Here is a 20,352-nt window from a genome sequence, read left to right as displayed (position 1 = left end):
TGAGGAGGAGGGAGTGGAGAGGGTGTTGCGGGCGGTTTTTATGAATCGGGCGAACATTGCCTTCGTTTTTATTTTTGTGAGAGCGATGAAGGTTGAGTTTGAGAATCGGCTAAAATTTCTCGAAGAGGTGCGAGAGGAAGCGCAGGGTAAAGGAGCACATCATCCACAGCCATTATTGGCCAATCCCAGTTATTGACAAACCTAAAACTACAGTGTGCTGACTCCTCAATCAGCTCGCGAGGCTCCCTGGATAGCCCTTCTCCCACGGCCTCCTCTTCGTCACCACAAGGACCCCTCCCCTGCTCTCGTCGCCACCTCTCCTGACGATTAGTATTCCTTCCATCACCAGAACATAAAAAATTAGCAGCAGGTTGCAACTCCAAAAGATTTCTTTTGCCACCAATCTTTTTTGGGGGAGGGAGGGCTAACGAGCTGCGACCAACCCGGAAAACTACTTAAGATCGCAACCTGTTCACTCAGGAAAGCAAACTACATCAACATGAGCCCAAACATCCATAGTATTGTGTACAGTGCCCGTCCCCTTTTAGAAGAAGTTCAGGCGGGTGAGCCAATTATTCTTATTGTAAGAAGGATCCAGTCTACCACCAGGGATAATCTATGCAGGGGGGAAAAAATTGGCAAACAGGATGATCCCGATAAGCCCGTACATCACAAAGAACGTCGTTATAGATTTGCTCCAGCCCGCGCCAGGTGCACCCTCTTCGAATTGGTGAGCTGCAAACCAGTACACGGGCGGTACACAGGAGAATGCCCGGGTGATGATTTGGATGTGCATCGTCGTGATTGCGGAAAAGAGGAGGGCCGTCCACAGGACAATATAAGGGAAGGTCGCAAGGCTTAAGAAAGGAGGCATTGGTCGGTCCTTCGATGCTGCAGATAAACAACGCGAAAACAAGAAGCGCATTAAAAACTAGCATCATATATTTCGTTTGCTTCTCTTAGGTTAAGAATGGTTACCTTTGTTCGATGAACGTCCAAGAGAGAACAGCCGCTGTAGGTCGTAAGACGCATAGCAAAAGATACCAGCTGCAGAAAGTGTAATCATCGGTGCTGCCATTAAAAAGTTGGGAATCTGTTTCATTTCATAATAGCGAAGAAATCCGACGTTCCTATGAAATGTACCACAAAAGCTGTAAGAAATCACAGATCACCTGGATGGGTTCGCCGGGGTCGTGAACAGGTCGGTGGCCTACCAGTAAAAATCCTGGACGAAAGTGTAGATGGACGGCACTGTAGACTCGCACCAAGGTCTTGCTTCTAGCATAGAAGTCTTGTTCGAGCAATAAAGTGCATAGCCATATCCCTGTACGGAAAGAAAGCCCGCCCAGTTGATCAGACAAAGTACGGTTGTCTTGAGAAGCGCCTTGATATTGCTCTGCATCCATCGAACAGGCAAAATATTAGTGTGAGGTTGCTAGATCGTTGTAGAAGTGTATTCTCCATAGGCCTCTTGTAATAAAAGGACGACAATAAGTACCATCATGGGCGCTTTGAGATCCATCCTCACGACCAGATCATAGATGAAGAACCCTGGATAGAGGACCCCATTCGAGCGAGCAGTACAGCTGATCGACCAAACGACCGCCGCCAAAAGGTACTGTCTGCGAGCTGCAAAGAGCATTCCTGTGAACGAAAGTGCTGCAAACGGACTCTCGGTATAGCTGTCATAAATGGAGTCATAATAAGTAAGAGGTGCATCGATCGCGTCGTCCAAAGATGTGTAGTTCGTAACTTACATAGCGGACATGAAAATCCCGGAGGGGGTCAAAATATAGAGAATAGCCGTGAGAAACGCAAACCGCTCTTGTCCAAACAGTGTATGCGTCAGCCTATAAAGCTGGACTGATGCAGCGATGAATGACACATTGGATACGAGGATGCCCGCCAGCACCAATTGCTGTGTATATGAGAATAAGGAGCTCAGGGGAGCTAGAACTACGACGGTTGAAATACGCTGTTAAGATCGAACATGCATAGAACAGGTGCACACAAACACAGGTACTCAATGCCCTACCTGTGTTCGAGACCAGCCGCATCAGTACAGGAAGCAGAGGGAAGAATGCGTGCTCTTGTTCAAAAACGTATCCATGCTCGGCGATATGTACAAAGTAGAATGAATCCCAGCGGAGAAACACGCCGAAGATGCCTTTGAAAAACTGCTGTGCTATTGTCTCGACTGGTAGCACCAGTTCCAAAGCCGAGTCATAATCCTGAATGAGGGCATGCGACACAACGGCGATGAACCAAATTGCTAGTCGCGAGAGTAATGCATAGTAGGCAACGATGCCTACCCTGCTGGCGATGCTGGGTGTGGTCTCCTGAACAGCCTTGAAGACCGTATCCTTGAAGACCGTATCCTTGAAGACCGTATCCTTGCCTGGGGTCATAAATACAAGTCGAATAAGACCTGGATGCCCCTTTTTAACTGCTGAGAAGGCTTTATTTACAACGACGAAGACTGAGTGCTGAGAGAGAGAAAGTGTGTGTGTATATGGAACGTATATACAAGAAAAGAGAGGGAACCGGCAATGGGATAAGAAAAATTTCTCTGACGTCAACCAGATCTGCGCCGGAGCATTAAGAGCATCAAGAGCATCAAGAGCACCAGGATCAATCGCGACACTTACTATTTTTGTTCTCAACCTACTCTTCATAATGTCAAAGACCGATCCGCTCAGTCTCCTCCGCGAATTCACAGTGTCGAAGAAGCCAATCACTCTCGTCAACGCCAACGGCAATCTCGTTACAGAGCTCACCGACGCCACCGATGTCGTCTTTGCAGATGACAAGCAGAATTTCACGTTCCCCAGAGGCACTCCAACCAACTACAAGAAAAACGCCTCGGATGAAACATACACGCTCGAAACCCTGCTCTTCCTGCTCCAGAGGGCGCACCAGAGCGTAGCAGAATACTCCTTGGAAGGAGCGCAAAAAGCCATTCCGATCGTTTCGATTCTAGACAAGAGAGGAGTGCTTGAATATCTTACAGGAGCAGCGGCGACTTCGGCACAAATCATATACCAAGTCTCAGAAACGAGTAAGTATCAGGAATAGAATCATCGACAATGGACCTTCAACCTTCCCAGAACCTAACCAGGACGGCTTTGCACTTAGATAAACGATCGGGAGACGATGTAGTCGACGATCAGCAGGACGACCCGTCAAAGAGACAAAAAACATCAATTCAACCTGGGCATGGCGATGAAAATGAGATCCTACGACTGATCATCTCAAAGGAGAGGCTGGCTAGGACAACAGCAAGCGTGCTTCGAGGCAACAAGGTATGCCGACAACGGGTCACGCCTATGTGGATTTCTGTGAAAATGCCTCTTAATTGAGCCATGTGGATGGGACTAACGAATTCTTCTTTTACAATCGTGTAAATCAGTCATTTGCGAATATTCAAAAGTTGGGAGCAGCGATTCTATTGAAGAGTAAATCGAAGGATGGCAAATCAACAGCCGCGAAACCAGACTCAAGGCAGCCAGGAGCTGTAGTCGCTACATCCGCTTTATCGTCACGACCAGGATCAGCGCCAAATGCTTCCACCCCGCGATCTGCGACGAGTTCTTCACAAAGCAAATCCAAATCTTGTAAGTTCATGGAGTGCTTAGGATGACAATACCAACACTACATGCTGAGCTTTGTTGTTTTCTCATCTTCTACCTATTGCTTTCCTTTCGTTTATATGATCTAGCGTCCTCTCGTATTCCTATTATTATTATTCCCGCTGCCGTTACTTCCATGCTCACGATGTACAACATTAAGCAGTTCTTGGAAGATCAAATGTAAGCACGAGACATAGCACACGATATGTAGGATCAACAGTCGTTCTTCAGGAGGAGGTTACTCACAGGCCATCTTGATTCCGCTTACTTCTGAGACTAGATTTATGGATAGTCAGGAAATTCGCAGTAAGGGAGATGCTAAGCCAACAAGATTGACGATCGAGCGCCGCCAAAAAGCTAATGAGACGCACAAGACGCCCTATCATGTCATCGACAGCGCAGATCACTTGAGACCAGAGGATTGGGATCGTGTCATTTGTGTCTTCACAACAGGCGCGGAATGGCAGTTCAAGAAATGGAAGTGGCAAAAGCCTGTGGAACTGTTCGCACATGTCAAGGGATTCTATGTCAAGTGGGCGGACGAGCAGCCTAAGGATAGTATCAAGTCGTGGAATGTTGAGGTTTTGAGTGTATGACGCGCCGTACTCCTTTCTTTCTTTTTCATGGCATTTGCGATATTGACACGGCTGGTCACTTTGTAACTAACATATGATATCTTTCTTTCGAATTGCTAGTTGAACCGTCATCGTCGGCATGCGGATAGGGCGGTAGTGACAGAGTTCTGGGACAGGTTGCAGGGATGGTGCCTAGCGAACAAGCCCTATTTGGCTTATTAGAAGAGGCGCAAAAACTTCCAGCACATCAAAAGGACCTGCATAATAAACAGAGATGTACAATGGCAACCGTCTTCTGCTTTTATTGCATGGAACTGGATAACATGACTCCAAGGTCATATACTGCCTGCCAGCTTCGACGTGAATCTTCCTGTGCACCTTTATGCTCGCTTGCTTCCTGTTGTTGCTGCTTGACGCTCGATAAAACTAAGCTCAGCATCTCCTCCAGAAGATTCAACTGCAATATGGCAACTTCCTGCTCTGAAGCACTCATTCGCACTGGCGGTCGCTGTTGCTCGACCGACAACCGAAGTTGTCTCAAGGTACGCGGGACGTGCTTCCCGGAGGCATGAAGCATACGCCCGGTCCACTTTTGAAATACAATAAGAGTGACGATGTGGAGCATCAACGCTGGGTCCGCGAAAGGGTGGATTCCGATCAAAATATTGCGAAGTTCCTCCACGTGTTCCCTCCTCCACTGACTATACCACCGAGTATCCCAAAAACGGATGTTTGGTTAGCGTTCGATCATCACAAAATACAAATATTACAGCCTGTCCCTCGAACTAACCTATTGTCCATGCTACCGGTACCAGTGGCCTTCAGGTCGAGATTCTCATCCCGGAAGAGGAAGGACAGCATGTCCACGTATTCGGCCAAATTCTTTTGCTTGCCGCTGCCAGCAGTCAACTTGCGCATCTTCTCGAGGGGCTCAACCTTATCTTGCGGCACCAGTTTCAACAGTGCTATCCTATCTTCTACGGAAATGACAAACGGACCTTGTATGCTGGATGCATTATTGCTCTGGCTCTGAAATTCGTTGTAAGCTTTTTTGACTCGTTCACGCGTTTCAATGGCATCTGAAGGCGTAATGATAGATGAAGTCTTGTCCAGGTCAGACAGGTATAGAGTAATCAGATCCAGCAGCTCGACACACCATGACTGCAGAAGATATTTGCTTAGAGAGTTCTTTGCTGATGGATCTAGTTTACAGAACGACATATATCGGTTAGTAGTTGTGCTGGGAATTCATCGTGTCCTGCGTTCGTTTTGCGATCGGATTGTGATTACCTTCAAAAATGTCGATGCCTGTTGACGACAGCTCGATGCGCTTTGACAGAGATCGGATGGCTGCCAACATTGGCACGCCTTCTCCAGACGTATCGGTCACATCGTGCTTGACGAGGTCATCTTCCTCCTTCTCGACTTCCTGCACCTGATTTAGAACCATGGACCGATTCCTGTCTCTCAAGTTCTCCACCAAGTCTCTGTACAATGCTCCCGAAACAGCACTCACCAGTACGGGGTCAAAATCCGGTTCAAGTTTCTTGATCTCTTCCCTGACATCCTGAATCGTCAAAAAGTCCTGAATCTGCTTCTTGGTCCCATCTTGCTTCCCAGCGCTGCCTTTTGCATGTTTGATGTTCTTCCGCTGTGGGCCCGGATGTGCATTGAAGGCATGTTCCATTACGCCCTTAAAATGAGAGACCCGCTCCCCAAAATTGCTGACCCTGTTTTCATTGTCCGGATCTTGGCCTTCCAATTGCTCGTTTGTGCCAAAAGATAATCGCCAGGAGACCATGTTTTTGAGACTGCGGTCCAAAAGGGGACCCATTTTCAAGAGACATTTCTGCAGTTGCCCTGAGGTGATGACAATACTGTCTTGGATGATAAAGGTCTCCTGCGGAGAACCACCACCATATCCTGTCAAGGATTGGTCTTGGTCAGGGGATATAGCGATGCGAAAGGTAGGTTCTGCAAGACTGGGAAGCTGTCGGAGCAAACTTGCAATGTCGTCTTTGGTTAAGGGCGAGGGCAAGAGCGGCTACAATAAAGAGAAATGGTCTTAGCTGGGATTTGCGACATGACAAAAAGAGTCCTCAAGTTGTATTTCCATGTACAAACCTTAACATCGATCCATGATAAGTTGGAAATAGTGTCTTCAACACTGGCGTCGATAATGGACCAGATACTATCTTTGACGGCATGTGTCTCCAGAAGAAGAGCTATTGGGTGGTTTGTTTGCACGTACGCTTTAGGATCCGCCATCCCACGTTTCTTGACCGAGTCAAATTCTGTTTCCCATAAACAAGTATAATGGACGGCAGTTTAGATTCACACGCCTGCTGCGAGCATGCCTTAATCAGAACAGATTTGGATGACCATAAAATGACCACTTTACCTATAAATCCATTGTTCTTGAAAAATGTCTCGATCCATTCAGTTTGATGTTGCTCATAGGGTCTCGGCACAAAGACGCCCTGCTCATTAGTACCCTTGAATAAGCCAGGGAGTCCACCCTCCCTGGAAAGTAAGTCGCACAGTCCGTAAAAAAGTTGGTCCTGAACAACATGCCGCGAGCGCAGCGACTGCAAACTTGTGGGCCTGTTCAATTGAGCAGAAATAAGCGAGCGTCCGTGATGCTTGACCAATTGCCATGTCGCTTCCGCGCACTTTACATAGAGATATATCTACTTACTCTTCCAGTTCATCTAATATTTTCAGTAGGGTTGTCTTTTCTTTCTCCAAGAATGAAGGTGAGATAATAACGCCGCGGTCGATAGTGTCCCATTGTCCTGGGATAACGCCTCCGACGCGATCTTTTAAAAACTATATAGAGTTATTCAAAAAGTCAAGGTGTGAGAAATGTGCCTTGCTGTCCTGTTAATTGTCAAGCAAGGCTGTTCATACCATATACCTGTCTCATGAAATCGATGGCCAGCTTGTGCTTTCGACACAGATCTGCAATTGTCAGATATCCTTGCTGGTCTAACTCTTTTGTCATCTGTTCAGTCATACTGTCGAGATACTCCCTGTGTCGAAGAAGATGAAAAGAAGTCAGCTTTTGTGAGGACTGAAACCAATTATACATTTGACATTTGCGACAGTTGAAAGGAGATTTACATTTGAAGAAGCTCATCCTGGACAAGTACGACTGTACCGGGCTTCGCACGAACCAACTCTTTAATGCGATCCTCGATATCAGACAAGCTGGCGTTCAGGACTTTTGGCATGTCCAACAAACTGACGCGACCTATAGCAACCCAAAAAGGCCGTATTATTTCAACTTGTTCGTCTTTTTTCCTCTTGATATTGCATTTGTATGCTTACCATGACGCTTCTTCAGCTGGATCAGGATGTCCTGGATGAGCTGTTCATGGGTGATGAATGACTTTCCATCGAGTGAAAGCGAGATATTGGCTAGGTAGCCGAGACGAACAAGGCTGTGAACGAGACTGCCACAGGCGTCCTCAGAGAGGCTGGCGGGTTCGAGCAAGTCCTCAGGGTTGTCGCGTGTACCGAAGAAGGTTTTCCAGATGGCGCTGGCCATGATGGTTTGATGTCAAGCGATAAAAGTGTACCGTTTGTAGCGTCCAAGTGTTGCCCCAATTGATTTTTCGTTTCCATAAACAGCATCTAAATAAGGTTCGAACGATCGCCTCATTTATAATTGCTGGGTTCCCTTTGAAGAACGAAGTTCAAGTTCTTTCACACGCCATCAGTCTTCTTCTCATTTCTCACCATGTCCACCCCACAGGAAATCTTTAAGGCGCTCGCTTCCATCCCCTCCTACACAGATGCCACCGTCCTACCCAATTCCACTGAGAACACCCTCAGTAAGTGTATTGGCGACACACGCAGCTTGTACCTGAACAAATTGAAACAGGCAGTAATTAACGGTCTTGTTATCATCACGTCGCCTCTTCAGATATTCAGGTGTCGCTCTCACAAAGAGACCTCGAGAGAAACGTCAGGCGCAAGTTCACCCGTACGGTTGTGGCCTCAATCCAAGAGAAGTCTAAACCTCTGATCCTTACCGGTCCTTCTATTGACACGGGTGATGCTATTGCCCAGGCCGTGTCACCCTCGGGCAATCTCACAGTCGTCCTCCGCTCTGTCGCTGGTGAAAAGAAAAAGCATTTTGTTGAGGTGAAGGAAGGAAAAATGAAGAGAGCGATATGATACGCCCAGCCTCGCATAACCTGTCTGCTAACCGGCTCGCAAACGAATATGCGTGTGTAGATCTGGTCCGAGGGCTCCATCCTTCATCTTTTGGAGACTACTTCAAGTCACGATGACTTTTATGCCGATTCAACATTTGGCACGCTTGAGTGGTCCCGCGATGAGACCAAAATTGTTTATGTTGCAGAGCGTAAGAAATCTGAAGATGCAGTCGAGGTAAGTGTTGTTCGCTGAAAAAGAACTGCTGATGTTTCCCTCCGTCCGCAAACTATTGACGGAATAGCGACTCGTGTTTTGTAATAGAAATACAATTACAGACCAGACTGGGGAGAGACCTTTACGGGAAAGCGCGAACCAACGCTTGTGGTTGTCAACCTTGACAACTTTGAGGTGAAAGCCCTGGATCGCTTTGAAGGAGACATGAGCCCTGGACAGGTAAGAGGCCACTCGTCAACACGTTATCGTGAGAGAGCTATCCGCAAGATGTGATGATCTGAACACGATCTGCCCTCTTCATGAACTATATACCATTAGGCCATCTTCTCTCATGACTCCAACTCTCTCATCTTTACTGGTTACCACCGCGACCCTCAATTCTTTGGCATCGTCTACTGTCAAAACAGACTGTACGTGAAATGGCTGCATAATCCCGTCCATATACTGAGCCATGCGCCGTACTGCTACGGCATGACATTTAACTGACTTTGGATATTGCTACGATATCTGCAGTACTGGCCTGTATCAGGTCAACATTGACGGATCCGACTTCAAGACCTTAACGGATGAGCTCAAGAGTGCAAGGTCTCCTAGACTGAACAAAGATGGATCGACTTTGGTAATACTATGAGGTCTACATTGCCAATCTGTCATCGCGGTAGTCCTTCGCGATGACGAAAATCATATTGACCTGTTTTTAATTGTTTTATTATCACATAGGTCTTCTTATCAAACGCGGTTAACGGACCTCATGCTAGCTGTGCCAAGCTGTGCAAAGTACGACGTCGATAATAATATCCTACAGACACATACATAGTCAAGTTTCTTGTAGCTAACCCATCGTATTCATTTCCTTTTTCTTTTCCGGACGAAAAGATTGATATCGCCTCCGGGAAGGTCTCTACCGTCGTTGATTTCGTCCACAAGGCTGATACAAAGACCGGATTCCCAGGACTATATATTGACCAACTTCCCAAGCAGCTCTGGGTGTCGTCTACAAAGATCATTACCTCTTCTGCCTGGTGCTCACGTCGCACGCTGCTCTCAATCGACATCGAATCGGGAGCTATAGAGGAGCTGACTCCTAAGGTGCAACACCCAGGATCAACCACAGCTCTTTATGCCGATGCGCGCTGGGTTTTGACAACTTATTCGACTCCTGTGGAGCCATGGGTGCTGCTTTTAGGTCAGATCGACGCATCTGACAAGGACCACTCCGCAGGCCTCAAGGTACGCTTTTTCAAGTTAGAGAAAGCCAAGAATGTCAAGGCCAGACCGTTTTATGAGTCGCATGCATGGTCGCTCGTGGATAATATTCCTGGTCAGCTAGAGAGTTTGGAGGCTCTTTATCTGGAGCCGTTTAGGTCTGGTAGTGATGCAGATGCCCAGAACAAGAGTGCTGTGAGTGGATCTAAGCCGCCGTTGGTGATCTTTCCTCATGGCGGACCCCATTCTGGATTTGCGGCCGAGTTTTCGGTGCTCAACTTGGTCCTTTTGAGTCTCGGCTTTGCAGTCGCCAATGGTATGAATTCATTCGACAAATTTTTTTCTTCACAAACTTCATGCATCCCGACTTACTAAAGGCCATGCTCCTTGAACGCGTCTAGTCAACTTTACGGGCAGTCTTGGATTTGGCCAGGACAATGTCGAGGCGCTAGTTGGCCGAGTGGGCGAGCTGGATGTCAACGAATGCCAGGCTGTTCGCGACTTTATCATTTCTCAGGGCCGGGTCGATGGTGAACGCATCGCCCTTACAGGAGGAAGCCACGGCGGATTCATCGTGGGCCATTTACTGAAGGATCCCAGCTACAAAGCCGCGGTGTTCCGCAACCCTGTGACAGACATTCCTGCGCTTACTGCCATCTCGGACATTGGCGAGTGGGGTTATGCGGTTACTGGATTGTCGTTCGATATGGCCTCGCCACCTTTAGCCACGCTTGCTGACCAGGAGGTGTTTAAGAAATTGAGGGCTGCGTCTCCAATGGAGCATGTAGAGAGGGTGGTGGCTCCGACACTGATGTTGCTTGGATCGGGCGATCGTCGTGTGCCTCCTAGTCAGGGTATTTCGTGGTGGCAGGCGCGACAGAACAGGATTAGACGTGAGAAGATCAAGGGAGCAGTGAACAGGATCCAGATGTTTGAGGGCACAGGACATGCGCTGGACTCTGTTGAGGCGGAGAGCAATTCGACCTATAGTCTTGCTAGCTTCCTGGTGGAATTTACGCGTAAGGAGCAGGTTATGGAGGAGGTCGGTCGTCAGGGCGAGGGAGGACGCGGCGCGTTTATATAAGGAAGCATAGGCTACTAGATTATGCTGACAACATAGACAATACTATTAATACTATTCAGACATACGTCTCCTTTGTCTTTAGTCCTTGCTTGCTTGTTTGCTCACAGTCCAACAGGTAGAACGAGGGAAGGCATCCAGTGAAGGGTCGATGACTCTATAGTTCTTCGACCCTGGCTGGTTCAGTTACGGGTTTGAACACCAGCAAGGTTTTTGAGGCGAATCATGACCTCATCTTCGTCCCTCGCCCAAGTTCTCCAACCCAAAAAACCCAAAATATGCTTTGTGCCTCCCACCACTCCACTTCCTCCTCCACTCCTTACTCCACTCCACTCCTTCTTCCACCCCACTCCTTCCTCCACTCCTTCCTCCACTCCGGCATCCACTCCTTCCTCCACTCCGGCATCCACTCCTTCCTCCACTCTACTCCTTCCTCCACTCCACTCCTCATTCACCCGGGCCAGCAGAAGAGTATATGGACTTTGAAAAGGCGACCCTCAAGAAGGCCGCTGTCTCGACCCTACCGTTGTATGTCAATCGCCCCTTCTACCTCTTCCCCTTCTTTCCTCCTAGATGCTATCACTGATATAGCCACATACCACCCATGCTAAACCCGCGTACAACTCCTCTTTTTTGTCATCAATAGCTGGGCGGAGCATGACCAGGGGCAACAACAGAAGCAACAACACACTACCAGACTCGATAGACTGCCAGAGGTGCTTGAACACGATCCAACCCATTCCTACCCTCCAGGAGTAGCCTCGCCTCCAACACTCCTCCTCCCAAATAGCACCCCCTCAGCCTCGGCTCCAGCGCCAGGCTTGGATTCTAATGCCAACAGCATCAGCCCCTTTGCTAGCAATAGCAGGTCAGGTACCTCCACAACAAAACCTCTTCAAACAGACTCGTCACAGCACCTCGCCTCGGCCTCTTCAGTATCCTCTAAGAGAAGCTCTTCGCAGGATTGGTCCGTCTTCGCGACCATGAGCAACGTCTCGACCATCTCTGACCTCTCTCGCAGATACCTTGGCACTTTCGCTCCAGGAGGAACAGCAACAACAGCACCGACCTCTGGTAGTAAAGACACCAGTCCTTCCACTGCCGTTTCGAACCTGCGAAAGCTCCCTGGTCTCAAACTGGATGAGATCTTCAAGACGAAGTCGACGGGACATGTTGTCACTAATGGGGATATAGTCGACAACAACAGTATCAACAGCAATAACAGCAACATCTGTACCTGTAATTGTCCACAGCACAGGCGAGGAGGTCCAGGCATAGGATTGGACACATCGAGATCAAAGCGACGGAACCGAAAAGAGTCCATGGAAGCCATGCGAGGATACCCCACGGGTCAATGCATCTCGACCGAGCCACCCGAACACACAGCCTGGGATGAAAAGGACACAGAATTACCCTTGACCCAAGAACCCAACACAACCAAGAACACAGCCTTTAATCTCGAATCCATGAAGGCCTTCCTCAACTCGCCCTTGTTCTCCAATTTCTTAAAGACCTTGACCGTTATGACGGCCGTGTCCCTATTTGCCATCGCTCTGGACGCGATCATCATCCTGATTAAGACCCCTGACCATCAGACACAGCTCTCGAATGATAACGCTGTCTTAATCTTCACTGTCATTCTGTCAATCCTCACCATCGCCTATTCTTGCTTCACTATCTTTCTGGAGTCCCGACGACCGCCCGAGGGGCTCGACAGCTCGAACTCAAAGCCCCTAATTGTCATCTTCACGGAAATCATTGCCTCCATCATCTGGGCGCAGGTTCTGAGTATCTCAATTTATATCTACGTCTGGACGTATGGATGCACAGCAGCAGGTCAGCGCCAGATCGACAGGTCATGGAAACAGGACATTGCGGACGAACATTTGCATGGAAAGCTGTGTCGGAGGCAGGGTGCCATGGTCGGGCTGGAATTCTTGCTGGTGCTGCTCGTTATCTTCAACTTTTATACACACCTGGCCCAAAACTTCAAGTTTATCCGTGCAGTTTCTTGATGCATTTTCCGTCTCCTTTCCTCATCTTCACCATCCCTTCCGTGTAACATAATGCCAATAAACATATTACTAGCGACAAAGTGAAGAAAAGGTGCTATGTTGATGGGCCTTTTTATTAGCATAAAAGATGTTCAAATTGTACGATGCAAAGGGAGTGAAGCTATAACTGTGCCGAAGACTCTGCTGAGGTCTCTACTGAAAATGGTGCTGGAGATTCTGCTGAGCTCTCTGTTGAAGAATCTAAAGATGGTCTGGAAGTGGCGCAGCGGATTGTGCTGGCTGGATAGGATCCGTCAGTTGGCACCAGCGTAGGCGACATTGCCAGGCCGACTTTCCAGGGAAGAAGCGCGAGACCGCCACCCATTCCTGCAGCCCAATCCGATCAACTGATTCCTTCAGATCCCGGTCCTCCTCGAAGGTCCATGGGGTATATAGCAGGTGGTGCCTATATGACGCTTCCCACACACGGCGACATGGCGCTTTCGTCCAACCAACAAAACTTGACCCCTGTGCCCCTGATGCTGAGGGTGAGGACGATGATAAAGACGACTTCAGGGCTTCGACCACTTTGTCCCATTGATCCAAGCCGTACTCGTCCACTGCATCCATGACGGACATATACTCGCGCATTGTGACGGTCGATCCTTTATCAGACAGCAAAAAGTACTTTCGCTGCATAGCCTCAATACTGCGATCCGGAAGATAAAACCTTTGGATGGCGCGGAATCCTGTCAGGTTCGGCTCCGAGCTGCTGCCAGAATTATCAACTGATACCGCTGCAGCAGCAGTGGCAGAGGGAGGCGATGAAGTGGACTGGTTGTCGGGGTGGTTGAAAGTCGGGCCGATCTCCCGAATGCCTTGTTCCAGCAGCAGGATGTCCTCGTCGGTCCAGGATTCCTTGTCAATCTCCACCTTCCTCAACTGCCTCCAGTGAACACAACAGCGCTGTGCGGTCACACCACCACCAACATGGCGAGCCACCCATCTCCAGTTAATCCAATTAACCTGAATATCTCGCGACTTGAGGCGCTGTCGAACGAGTTTCTGCAGCTTGACTGACTTTTCCTTGTCCCATTTGAAAGGTGAAGGTTTGCTGAGCATCAATGCCATCTCAACACAGTCATTTCGGAACACTTCGTCGTCCTGCTGCTCTCCGGCCACCTTCCGCAATTGTTGCGTCCGCTGAGTGAAGAGCTCCTCGCAGTCCTGAATAGTAATTCTACTCGATGTCGATGACTGTCCTTGGTCGGATGACTGTAATGCTCCTGCACCCTCAAATCCCTTGAAGTTGCAGAGCTTCCTTGATATTTCGTCAAAATCAGATCCACTCTCGAGCCACAGTCTCCAGAAGAGGGCCTCCTTGTGGGGCTCCCACTTGTACGACTGCTTCTCAGCGCGACGGACAGGCATATCAAGATGCTTCCAATAGCCCTGGCACTCCTCCGCAGAATGGCGCCCGGCCAGTGCATCAGAAATCTCCTGCCAGGCGCGTGTTCCATTCCTGATGACATGCTGAATCAAGGTCGTCTCCTCTTCTGGTGTCCATCTCTTTTTGACCTCCCTCACAAACGATTCCCGGTCCCAAACATCGTGAACGGTTGTCGTCGAAGGCGAAATGGGCTTCTGCTTCTTAGACCATCTGCCTGTGCGAATGATATCATCGTCCGTGAAGCCCTCTCCATCCTCCGGTACATCAACATCCAGCATGTCGTCTCCGCTATCATCATCATCATCATCATCATCGCCATCGTCGTCGCCATAACCGTCATAGTCGGACCTGTAGTCGCCTCGCAGTTCGTCTATGATATTGTCATCTTGCTGATCAAGATGGTCCTCATCGCGTTCGTACTCTTCCAGGACATCCTCGTTATCATTGTCCTCTACCATGTCGGGACCTGGATAACTTGATGTGGCAGCTATGGAGGTATGGCCTTTCGCATTCTGGGCGATGGCATCTCGTGATTTGGTCGAAGACGACGACGTTTCTGGCTGCGTGAGCTCCCTGTATTTTTCCTTGCAGACAATGCGATGAATGCCCAGATCATTGGCGATAGTAGTCCAGCCGAGCCCCTGCTCGACATAGTAAAGGAGTTTCTCGACAAGCTCATGCGTCCATTCCTTGTTCTTGGATGGAAGATAAAGAGTAGAGTAGTATCGATGGGAACAGTCTCGAGGTTCTAGGTTGAGATGTATGCCAATCGCTTTGAACGATGCATCTTCTTCGCGACTCTTAATGATATAATCGTCTTCTTCCTTTGTCCATGTCCTCGGATGTAATGGTGGCTGGTCGAATGTGTTGTACAAAAAATCATTGCTCACCGCCCCCAACGGTGTTGTGATAGATGGCCGATCACATATCGAATCGGGATCATCTGTTGAAACACTGTTGCTATCGATGGTGCTATTATCCGTGCTGTTGTTTTCGGTGCTTGTCTCAGCTGCACATGCGCTAGCGTTGGGGTCTGGTCGATGACGATTCGGCAGTAAGTAGTATGGCGCGTTGGATGTATCCAGTTTGGGAGGCGCCCAGCCCGATTTGAGCCTAGGTATTAATCGATGCCGATACCGCATGTAGCATGTCATAGGTACCATCCCGAAGGCCGATCCGATCTGCCTCCAGTTCAGCCCACGATCCTTAAGACTCAACATCAAGGCATCCATCTGATCGCACCACTTATATCGTCTTGTCCCAACCAATCCAGACTCCTTAAACGCAACTGACCTCACGATAGCCTTTGGTCGAGGTCGCGGTTTGACCTTGGTCTGCAGCGCCATCTGCGGGTTGACGCTCAGCCATTTCTCACGGCAGGCCGACTGTGTCATCAACAGTTCCTCGGAGATCTGACGCCAGTTCTTTCCTTGAGTTACCGAGGTGTTGAGGTACTCGACCTTGGCGGGTGTCCAGTCTCGAAGCAGGGCCGGATCCAGCTCCTTTTTGTACCGTAGGCGGATGGCTTTAAAGTCCCGTCCGAGAGCAGCGCCTATTTCCTGCCAGGTGTCTCCCTCGAGTCGCATGTCGATGATTTGCCTATCCATCTCAGGCGTCCAGATGTACGTTATCCGAGGATGATGACCACCTCTCCTTGATTTATTTGGTAGCACTGCAGGGGCCGTTACAGTATTAGCATCGATTACAGTATTGGTCGTACTGGTGCTGGTCGAGTTCAAATTGGTGGTTCTGGATGGCTGTACGACCGTAGTTTCTGTTGAACGAGTCCTGGGAGAAGAGTGGATCCAATGACGACGCATGCGACAATGAGGCGACTGCAGAAAGATCCTGTTCCGTGGCATGGTCATTGCTATGATTCTGGGTGATGGAAGTACTGCTGTCATAAAAGCATTTGATCCCCAGTGCTCAACCACGCGGGGTGTTGAAAGTCGAGCCTTGGTGCCTCGGGAGCCCGTTCCCAGGACGACTGATATCCATGTCATGGTGCCCTATCGATCTTTGTCAGGGTGAAACGAAGATAGCCTTAGAAAGGTCGTTGGTGCTCTGGCGCTGACTTGTTGTTTATGATAACACTTACTTGTTGTTACTGCCGCTATTGCCGTGCCGTCTGTGGTTCAAGGGAAGGGCCAAAGATGTGAAGTAAAGTATATGTTTTCTTTTTCAACGTAACATAGCAGTCACCGTCATTCACACAATTCAGCGGTTCCCACGCGACAAGAGCCGGCGCCGGAGATGTCAATCCGGTCGTGGATACAGACAGATAAACGTTTGCATTGAGAGCATAAACTACTGCATCAAATTGCACCGTCTCATGCTGTAGCGCTTTGATTTATCTAATTAGAAAAACACGTTCGCCATGGGACTGTGTGGTATCTCAGCAGGCACCCTACTCCCGCTTGTCCAACAAGTACGCAGTTCGCCTAGGACACAGCACTCTTGTGGCAGATACTGACTCACACAGGCATTTAAACACTTGAGTTCCACTGCAGCCTCATATTAGCAGGAGCAAGAACAGCTTCCCAAAATACAAGCCTTGATGATTGTAGTGCCGCCTCGATCTCTTGCGATAGTTAGGCAAGTATCAACCGTCAGCAACCTCGCAGTTCAACACTTTCCCGCACTTTCTCTATCTACTTTTGCGCAAATGCAATAAAAGTAAAAGAGTATTCGCACCATGTTGTGCAATGCTTCGTCCGCTTTCCAGGCAGGATACGCGTGCGAATCGATGCTTTCTCTTCAGAAAGATTGTCCATCAAGTGTGTCTATGCATCTGAGGTGCACGCAATGTCAGTAAAACCATTGGAGTTTCCACTTTCTCCTACTCTTCACCTCAAAACATAACTCACGATGGACGATATTCCATGGGCGAAGTCGTAATGAGTAACACAGCAAGGAATCATCCGTACACAAGCGCAGGGCTTATTTTTGCTATAGGAGGCTGGGAAAGTGGTCGGGATTCTCAAACGAGTACACCAATGCATGGATGCAGGTCCCAAGTATTATGACTGCGACTAAAGTTATCTATAGAATTTTATCGATGCAAATAAAGACCCTGTCATCCATTTATCGGAAGGTTTCCATAGACACACTCATGTACCTAGATGTACCTTGAGATGTAGTCGTCCCTTGCGTTTGTCCAAATACGCGATTTGCCTCTATACACTGTATGTCTCTATCCGAAGCGGCTATATAGTCGGTGTCTGCACGCCACCTCTGAGCAGCTGTAGTTGGCTGTCGTGCTGTGATACGATAGGTCAACAACGCGCTCTCGGAAAAAAAAATGAATGTTTTGACAACCTCCATCCACCAACACCATCACGCCTTTTGCTGGTCCATCCTTTCCTTTCACTCTGTCCACTCTTTCTCAGCCCAGAACGATGCACTGTGGTGCAGGGTACTAATGCTATTGTTATTACTATCCTTATTTTCATTATTATCATTTCTTTCAATTGCAACTGTACAAACAACCCAAACATCCCTCTACTCCTTGTTCACTCGTCCGCACCCTCTCCCTTTTTTATTTTTTTACCGTTGGCCCACATCGTTCTTACTTGGCTTGCGCGCTTCCTCATCGCCATTCTCTCTTAATTACTGTACGTACTAACCAGCGCGAAGGTTACCGGACACATTGCACACACAAGAGCCGACTTCAGTGGCAAAATATCAGTGTTCAACGCGTCAACAGGCCCTCCTTCTGCAACCCCGCCTTGGCACGCCATGGCAAACCAGCCGCGCAATCAACTCATCTCTCTGGCTCTTTCTCTTCTTGATCCCATAGACGCAAGCCAAGATCGGAAACTACAGCACAGGCAACAACCTCAGCAAACAACAACGCACACTGGCACTTCATGCCTCTCAACACTGGCACTGCAACACCTCTCGCTCTGTGAATACGTGTGCTGTCAGATCCAAAGGGCAATCCAACTTGCCGCAATTCAATAAAGGTCCATGAGCCTGACACTGCGCACCTCCATACCACAGATGCCGCTCGAGATTGGCATGCCGATCGATCCGGTCACCCGCAAGACTTTACAGGACAGGATCCGGTCTCTTCTGCATGCAAAGACTGACAAGTACTGTACCTGAACTGTGTTTCGTTTCATGTTTATCCCACCCTGGAGCCTGTCCTCGGCAGATAGTATCAACAATTGCTTTCGAAACATGGATGATTCGTGGATCTGAAGGCGGGACTCAGGAAGCGGATGTCTGATATATCAAGATGTACTCAGCAGCATGGAGTGTAGTCGTTAAACTGTAGAAAGACAAGTACCCATACTCCATGGATGTGGACAATCAAAACAAAAATGGTATAGGACAATTAGGCTTCAGACAACATCACATATCCGACAAGTAGGCAGGCAGACAAGCAGACAGACAGGCAGACAGACAGACAGACAGAGAAGCAGCACTCAGCAATAAAGCGGGTGAGTTGGACTCATGGAGGAAATCGTATTCAAGGATATTGACGTCGTCCTTTTATCTGTAAACTTCATTGTCGCTGTCGCAGGTTTCCTGGCTCATATCCAGTTCCATTTGAGCCATCTCACCTACAACTGCTGGCCAACGAAGAGTACTTTGTCTTGGAGAAGGTCGCCGGTGTACGCTACATGCTCCTAAGCACACACACCCAAAAGGGACCGGCATGTTTTCTGGTGCGTCACAACGGCTTCAAACGTATCTAAGCTGCGTTCATAATCATCGACCTCTAACACGACCTTGTCTGCTCGGTGCTCATTATAGATTGACCGACACTATGAGATTTCATTTGTACCTCATCTGCTTCTCCCGCTGCGGGACAATCCAACAAAATATCAAAACGAAACGCTGCTCGATGGAGAAATGGTGGTGGAGAACGATGGAAGCAAGGTATGAACATTGAACGAACTCGAGACAGTTTTTTTTTTATTTTTTTTATTAACCTTGTAGAATGTACTCACTTCTTCATCTCTCTCTCTTTTATGCTTCTCATACTCCATTTCGCAGAAGACACTTCGCTTCCTCGTATTCGACCTAATGGCGCTCAATGGAGCTGTCGTCACCCAGAGATCCTACAGCACGCGATTAGGGGTAAATTGAAGACGGATGCTGTAATTGACCACTTGGAATTCATTTTACCGAACTGCCAATGTAACCCATATTTTGCTGCCTCTAGATGATGGATCAAGATGTTATTGCGGTGCAAACAAGCAAGGCAAACGAGGTGAAAGCTAAGGAACCGTTCACGTAAGGCTTCTGAACAGCGATATTCGTGCAATATCTCGCTCGATGGGAACGTTAAGAATTGCTAAAAGAGAAAACGGTGTTTTTATTTGCTTCACTCTCTTTTAGTATCGAGCGCAAGATAATGCAGCGATCATATGGACTTAATGTCATTTTAGCTGGCAGCAAGCGACATAAGCACGGAGGCGAGGGCTTGATATTTGCCCCAGTGAAACAGCCATATGTACCAGGAACAAGCCCTAAGCTGTAGGCAATACTCTCTTAAGCTCTAGTTCGAGGTATTGGCTGCGATGTATTACTTTATTGCGCTAATATGCTATTTCGCCTTTCCGAATATATATAATATTCATAGATTAAAGTGGAAATCCCATACAACGGCGCAGTTTCTGATCAAGGTGTCCATGAGCAAGGAGCGGAAACCCCTGTACTGTATACATGTGAAGCAAGGAACAGGATCAAAGTTTCACGACTATGTAACGCCGGAACCAGCCCTTGCACTGGAGTAAGCTATATGAATGCACGGTCCACGTGGGATGTTCATAGAAGGTATTGCCGGCTATCCTTGCATGGTATCGCTCACCCAAATACCTCTCCAATATTCAACTTATTTAGATGGCACAACTCCTCGCCAGATGGAAAGATTGCCGAGTTTTGGTACGATGGGCAGCTGTCTTTATCACTATGCCCCTTTCACGATTTTCCATTGCTTACACGCGACACTCGCATCATATAGGTGGGACCCGCAATGGCCGACACAAATGTTTGAGAAGGGCTATGG

At 48.4% G+C, this 20,352-nt stretch overlaps 8 protein-coding genes across 8 annotated transcripts; 5 read left to right on the top strand and 3 right to left on the bottom strand.

Moving 5' to 3' along the window:
• Positions 1–133: 133 nt before the first annotated feature.
• Positions 134–2,408, bottom strand: BC939DRAFT_429696 (GPI mannosyltransferase 2; the record flags this gene model as incomplete). The annotated part of the gene is made up of 6 exons (XM_051553224.1): positions 134–891; positions 979–1,130; positions 1,215–1,396; positions 1,499–1,682; positions 1,758–1,956; positions 2,036–2,408. The coding sequence occupies 6 exons, from the start codon at positions 2,406–2,408 to the stop codon at positions 617–619; spliced, it is 1,365 nt and encodes a 454-aa protein (XP_051406613.1). The 3' UTR covers positions 134–616.
• BC939DRAFT_468742 (RNA pol II accessory factor, Cdc73 family-domain-containing protein) lies at positions 2,348–4,490 on the top strand. Its single transcript, XM_051557947.1, has 6 exons — positions 2,348–3,058; positions 3,136–3,302; positions 3,410–3,614; positions 3,719–3,809; positions 3,910–4,219; positions 4,325–4,490. Exons 1-6 carry the CDS (start codon positions 2,677–2,679, stop codon positions 4,424–4,426), a joined length of 1,257 nt encoding a protein of 418 aa, XP_051406612.1. The 5' UTR covers positions 2,348–2,676; the 3' UTR covers positions 4,427–4,490.
• BC939DRAFT_468738 (uncharacterized protein) lies at positions 4,479–7,780 on the bottom strand. The gene is made up of 9 exons (XM_051557946.1): positions 7,535–7,780; positions 7,328–7,457; positions 7,122–7,236; positions 6,903–7,033; positions 6,606–6,808; positions 6,329–6,498; positions 5,495–6,248; positions 4,995–5,406; positions 4,479–4,905 (listed from the first exon to the last, which is right to left on the bottom strand). Exons 1-9 carry the CDS (start codon positions 7,752–7,754, stop codon positions 4,506–4,508), a joined length of 2,535 nt encoding a protein of 844 aa, XP_051406611.1. The 5' UTR covers positions 7,755–7,780; the 3' UTR covers positions 4,479–4,505.
• A 109-nt stretch (positions 7,781–7,889) lies between these two features.
• Positions 7,890–10,944, top strand: BC939DRAFT_468735 (Alpha/Beta hydrolase protein). The gene is made up of 9 exons (XM_051557945.1): positions 7,890–8,040; positions 8,133–8,353; positions 8,447–8,602; positions 8,690–8,821; positions 8,921–9,012; positions 9,116–9,221; positions 9,323–9,379; positions 9,479–10,124; positions 10,210–10,944. Exons 1-9 carry the CDS (start codon positions 7,947–7,949, stop codon positions 10,890–10,892), a joined length of 2,187 nt encoding a protein of 728 aa, XP_051406610.1. The 5' UTR covers positions 7,890–7,946; the 3' UTR covers positions 10,893–10,944.
• A 302-nt stretch (positions 10,945–11,246) lies between these two features.
• BC939DRAFT_468733 (uncharacterized protein) lies at positions 11,247–12,986 on the top strand (the record flags this gene model as incomplete). Its single annotated transcript, XM_051557944.1, has 1 exon — positions 11,247–12,986. A coding segment is annotated over one exon (1,368 nt), but the record flags the coding sequence as incomplete, so codon positions are not given.
• On the bottom strand, positions 12,987–14,621 carry BC939DRAFT_468732 (uncharacterized protein). The gene has a single exon (XM_051557943.1). It carries the CDS (start codon positions 14,609–14,611, stop codon positions 13,145–13,147), a length of 1,467 nt encoding a protein of 488 aa, XP_051406608.1. The 5' UTR covers positions 14,612–14,621; the 3' UTR covers positions 12,987–13,144.
• Positions 14,622–17,524: 2,903 nt separating this feature from the next.
• BC939DRAFT_41362 (uncharacterized protein) lies at positions 17,525–18,629 on the top strand. Its single transcript, XM_051552964.1, has 2 exons — positions 17,525–17,947; positions 18,133–18,629. Exons 1-2 carry the CDS (start codon positions 17,635–17,637, stop codon positions 18,294–18,296), a joined length of 477 nt encoding a protein of 158 aa, XP_051406607.1. The 5' UTR covers positions 17,525–17,634; the 3' UTR covers positions 18,297–18,629.
• Positions 18,630–20,149, top strand: BC939DRAFT_41381 (mRNA capping enzyme, catalytic domain-containing protein). Its single transcript, XM_051552967.1, has 6 exons — positions 18,630–19,006; positions 19,095–19,220; positions 19,338–19,421; positions 19,507–19,577; positions 19,683–19,820; positions 19,927–20,149. Exons 1-6 carry the CDS (start codon positions 18,962–18,964, stop codon positions 20,078–20,080), a joined length of 618 nt encoding a protein of 205 aa, XP_051406606.1. The 5' UTR covers positions 18,630–18,961; the 3' UTR covers positions 20,081–20,149.
• Positions 20,150–20,352: the final 203 nt, after the last annotated feature.

This window comes from Gamsiella multidivaricata, assembly GCF_025024155.1.
Source record: "Gamsiella multidivaricata strain RSA 2152 chromosome Unknown BC939scaffold_121, whole genome shotgun sequence".
NCBI lineage: Eukaryota > Fungi > Mortierellomycota > Mortierellomycetes > Mortierellales > Mortierellaceae > Gamsiella > Gamsiella multidivaricata.
Note: the sequence above shows the minus strand (reverse complement) of the source record. Positions and strands in the feature narration are given on the sequence as shown.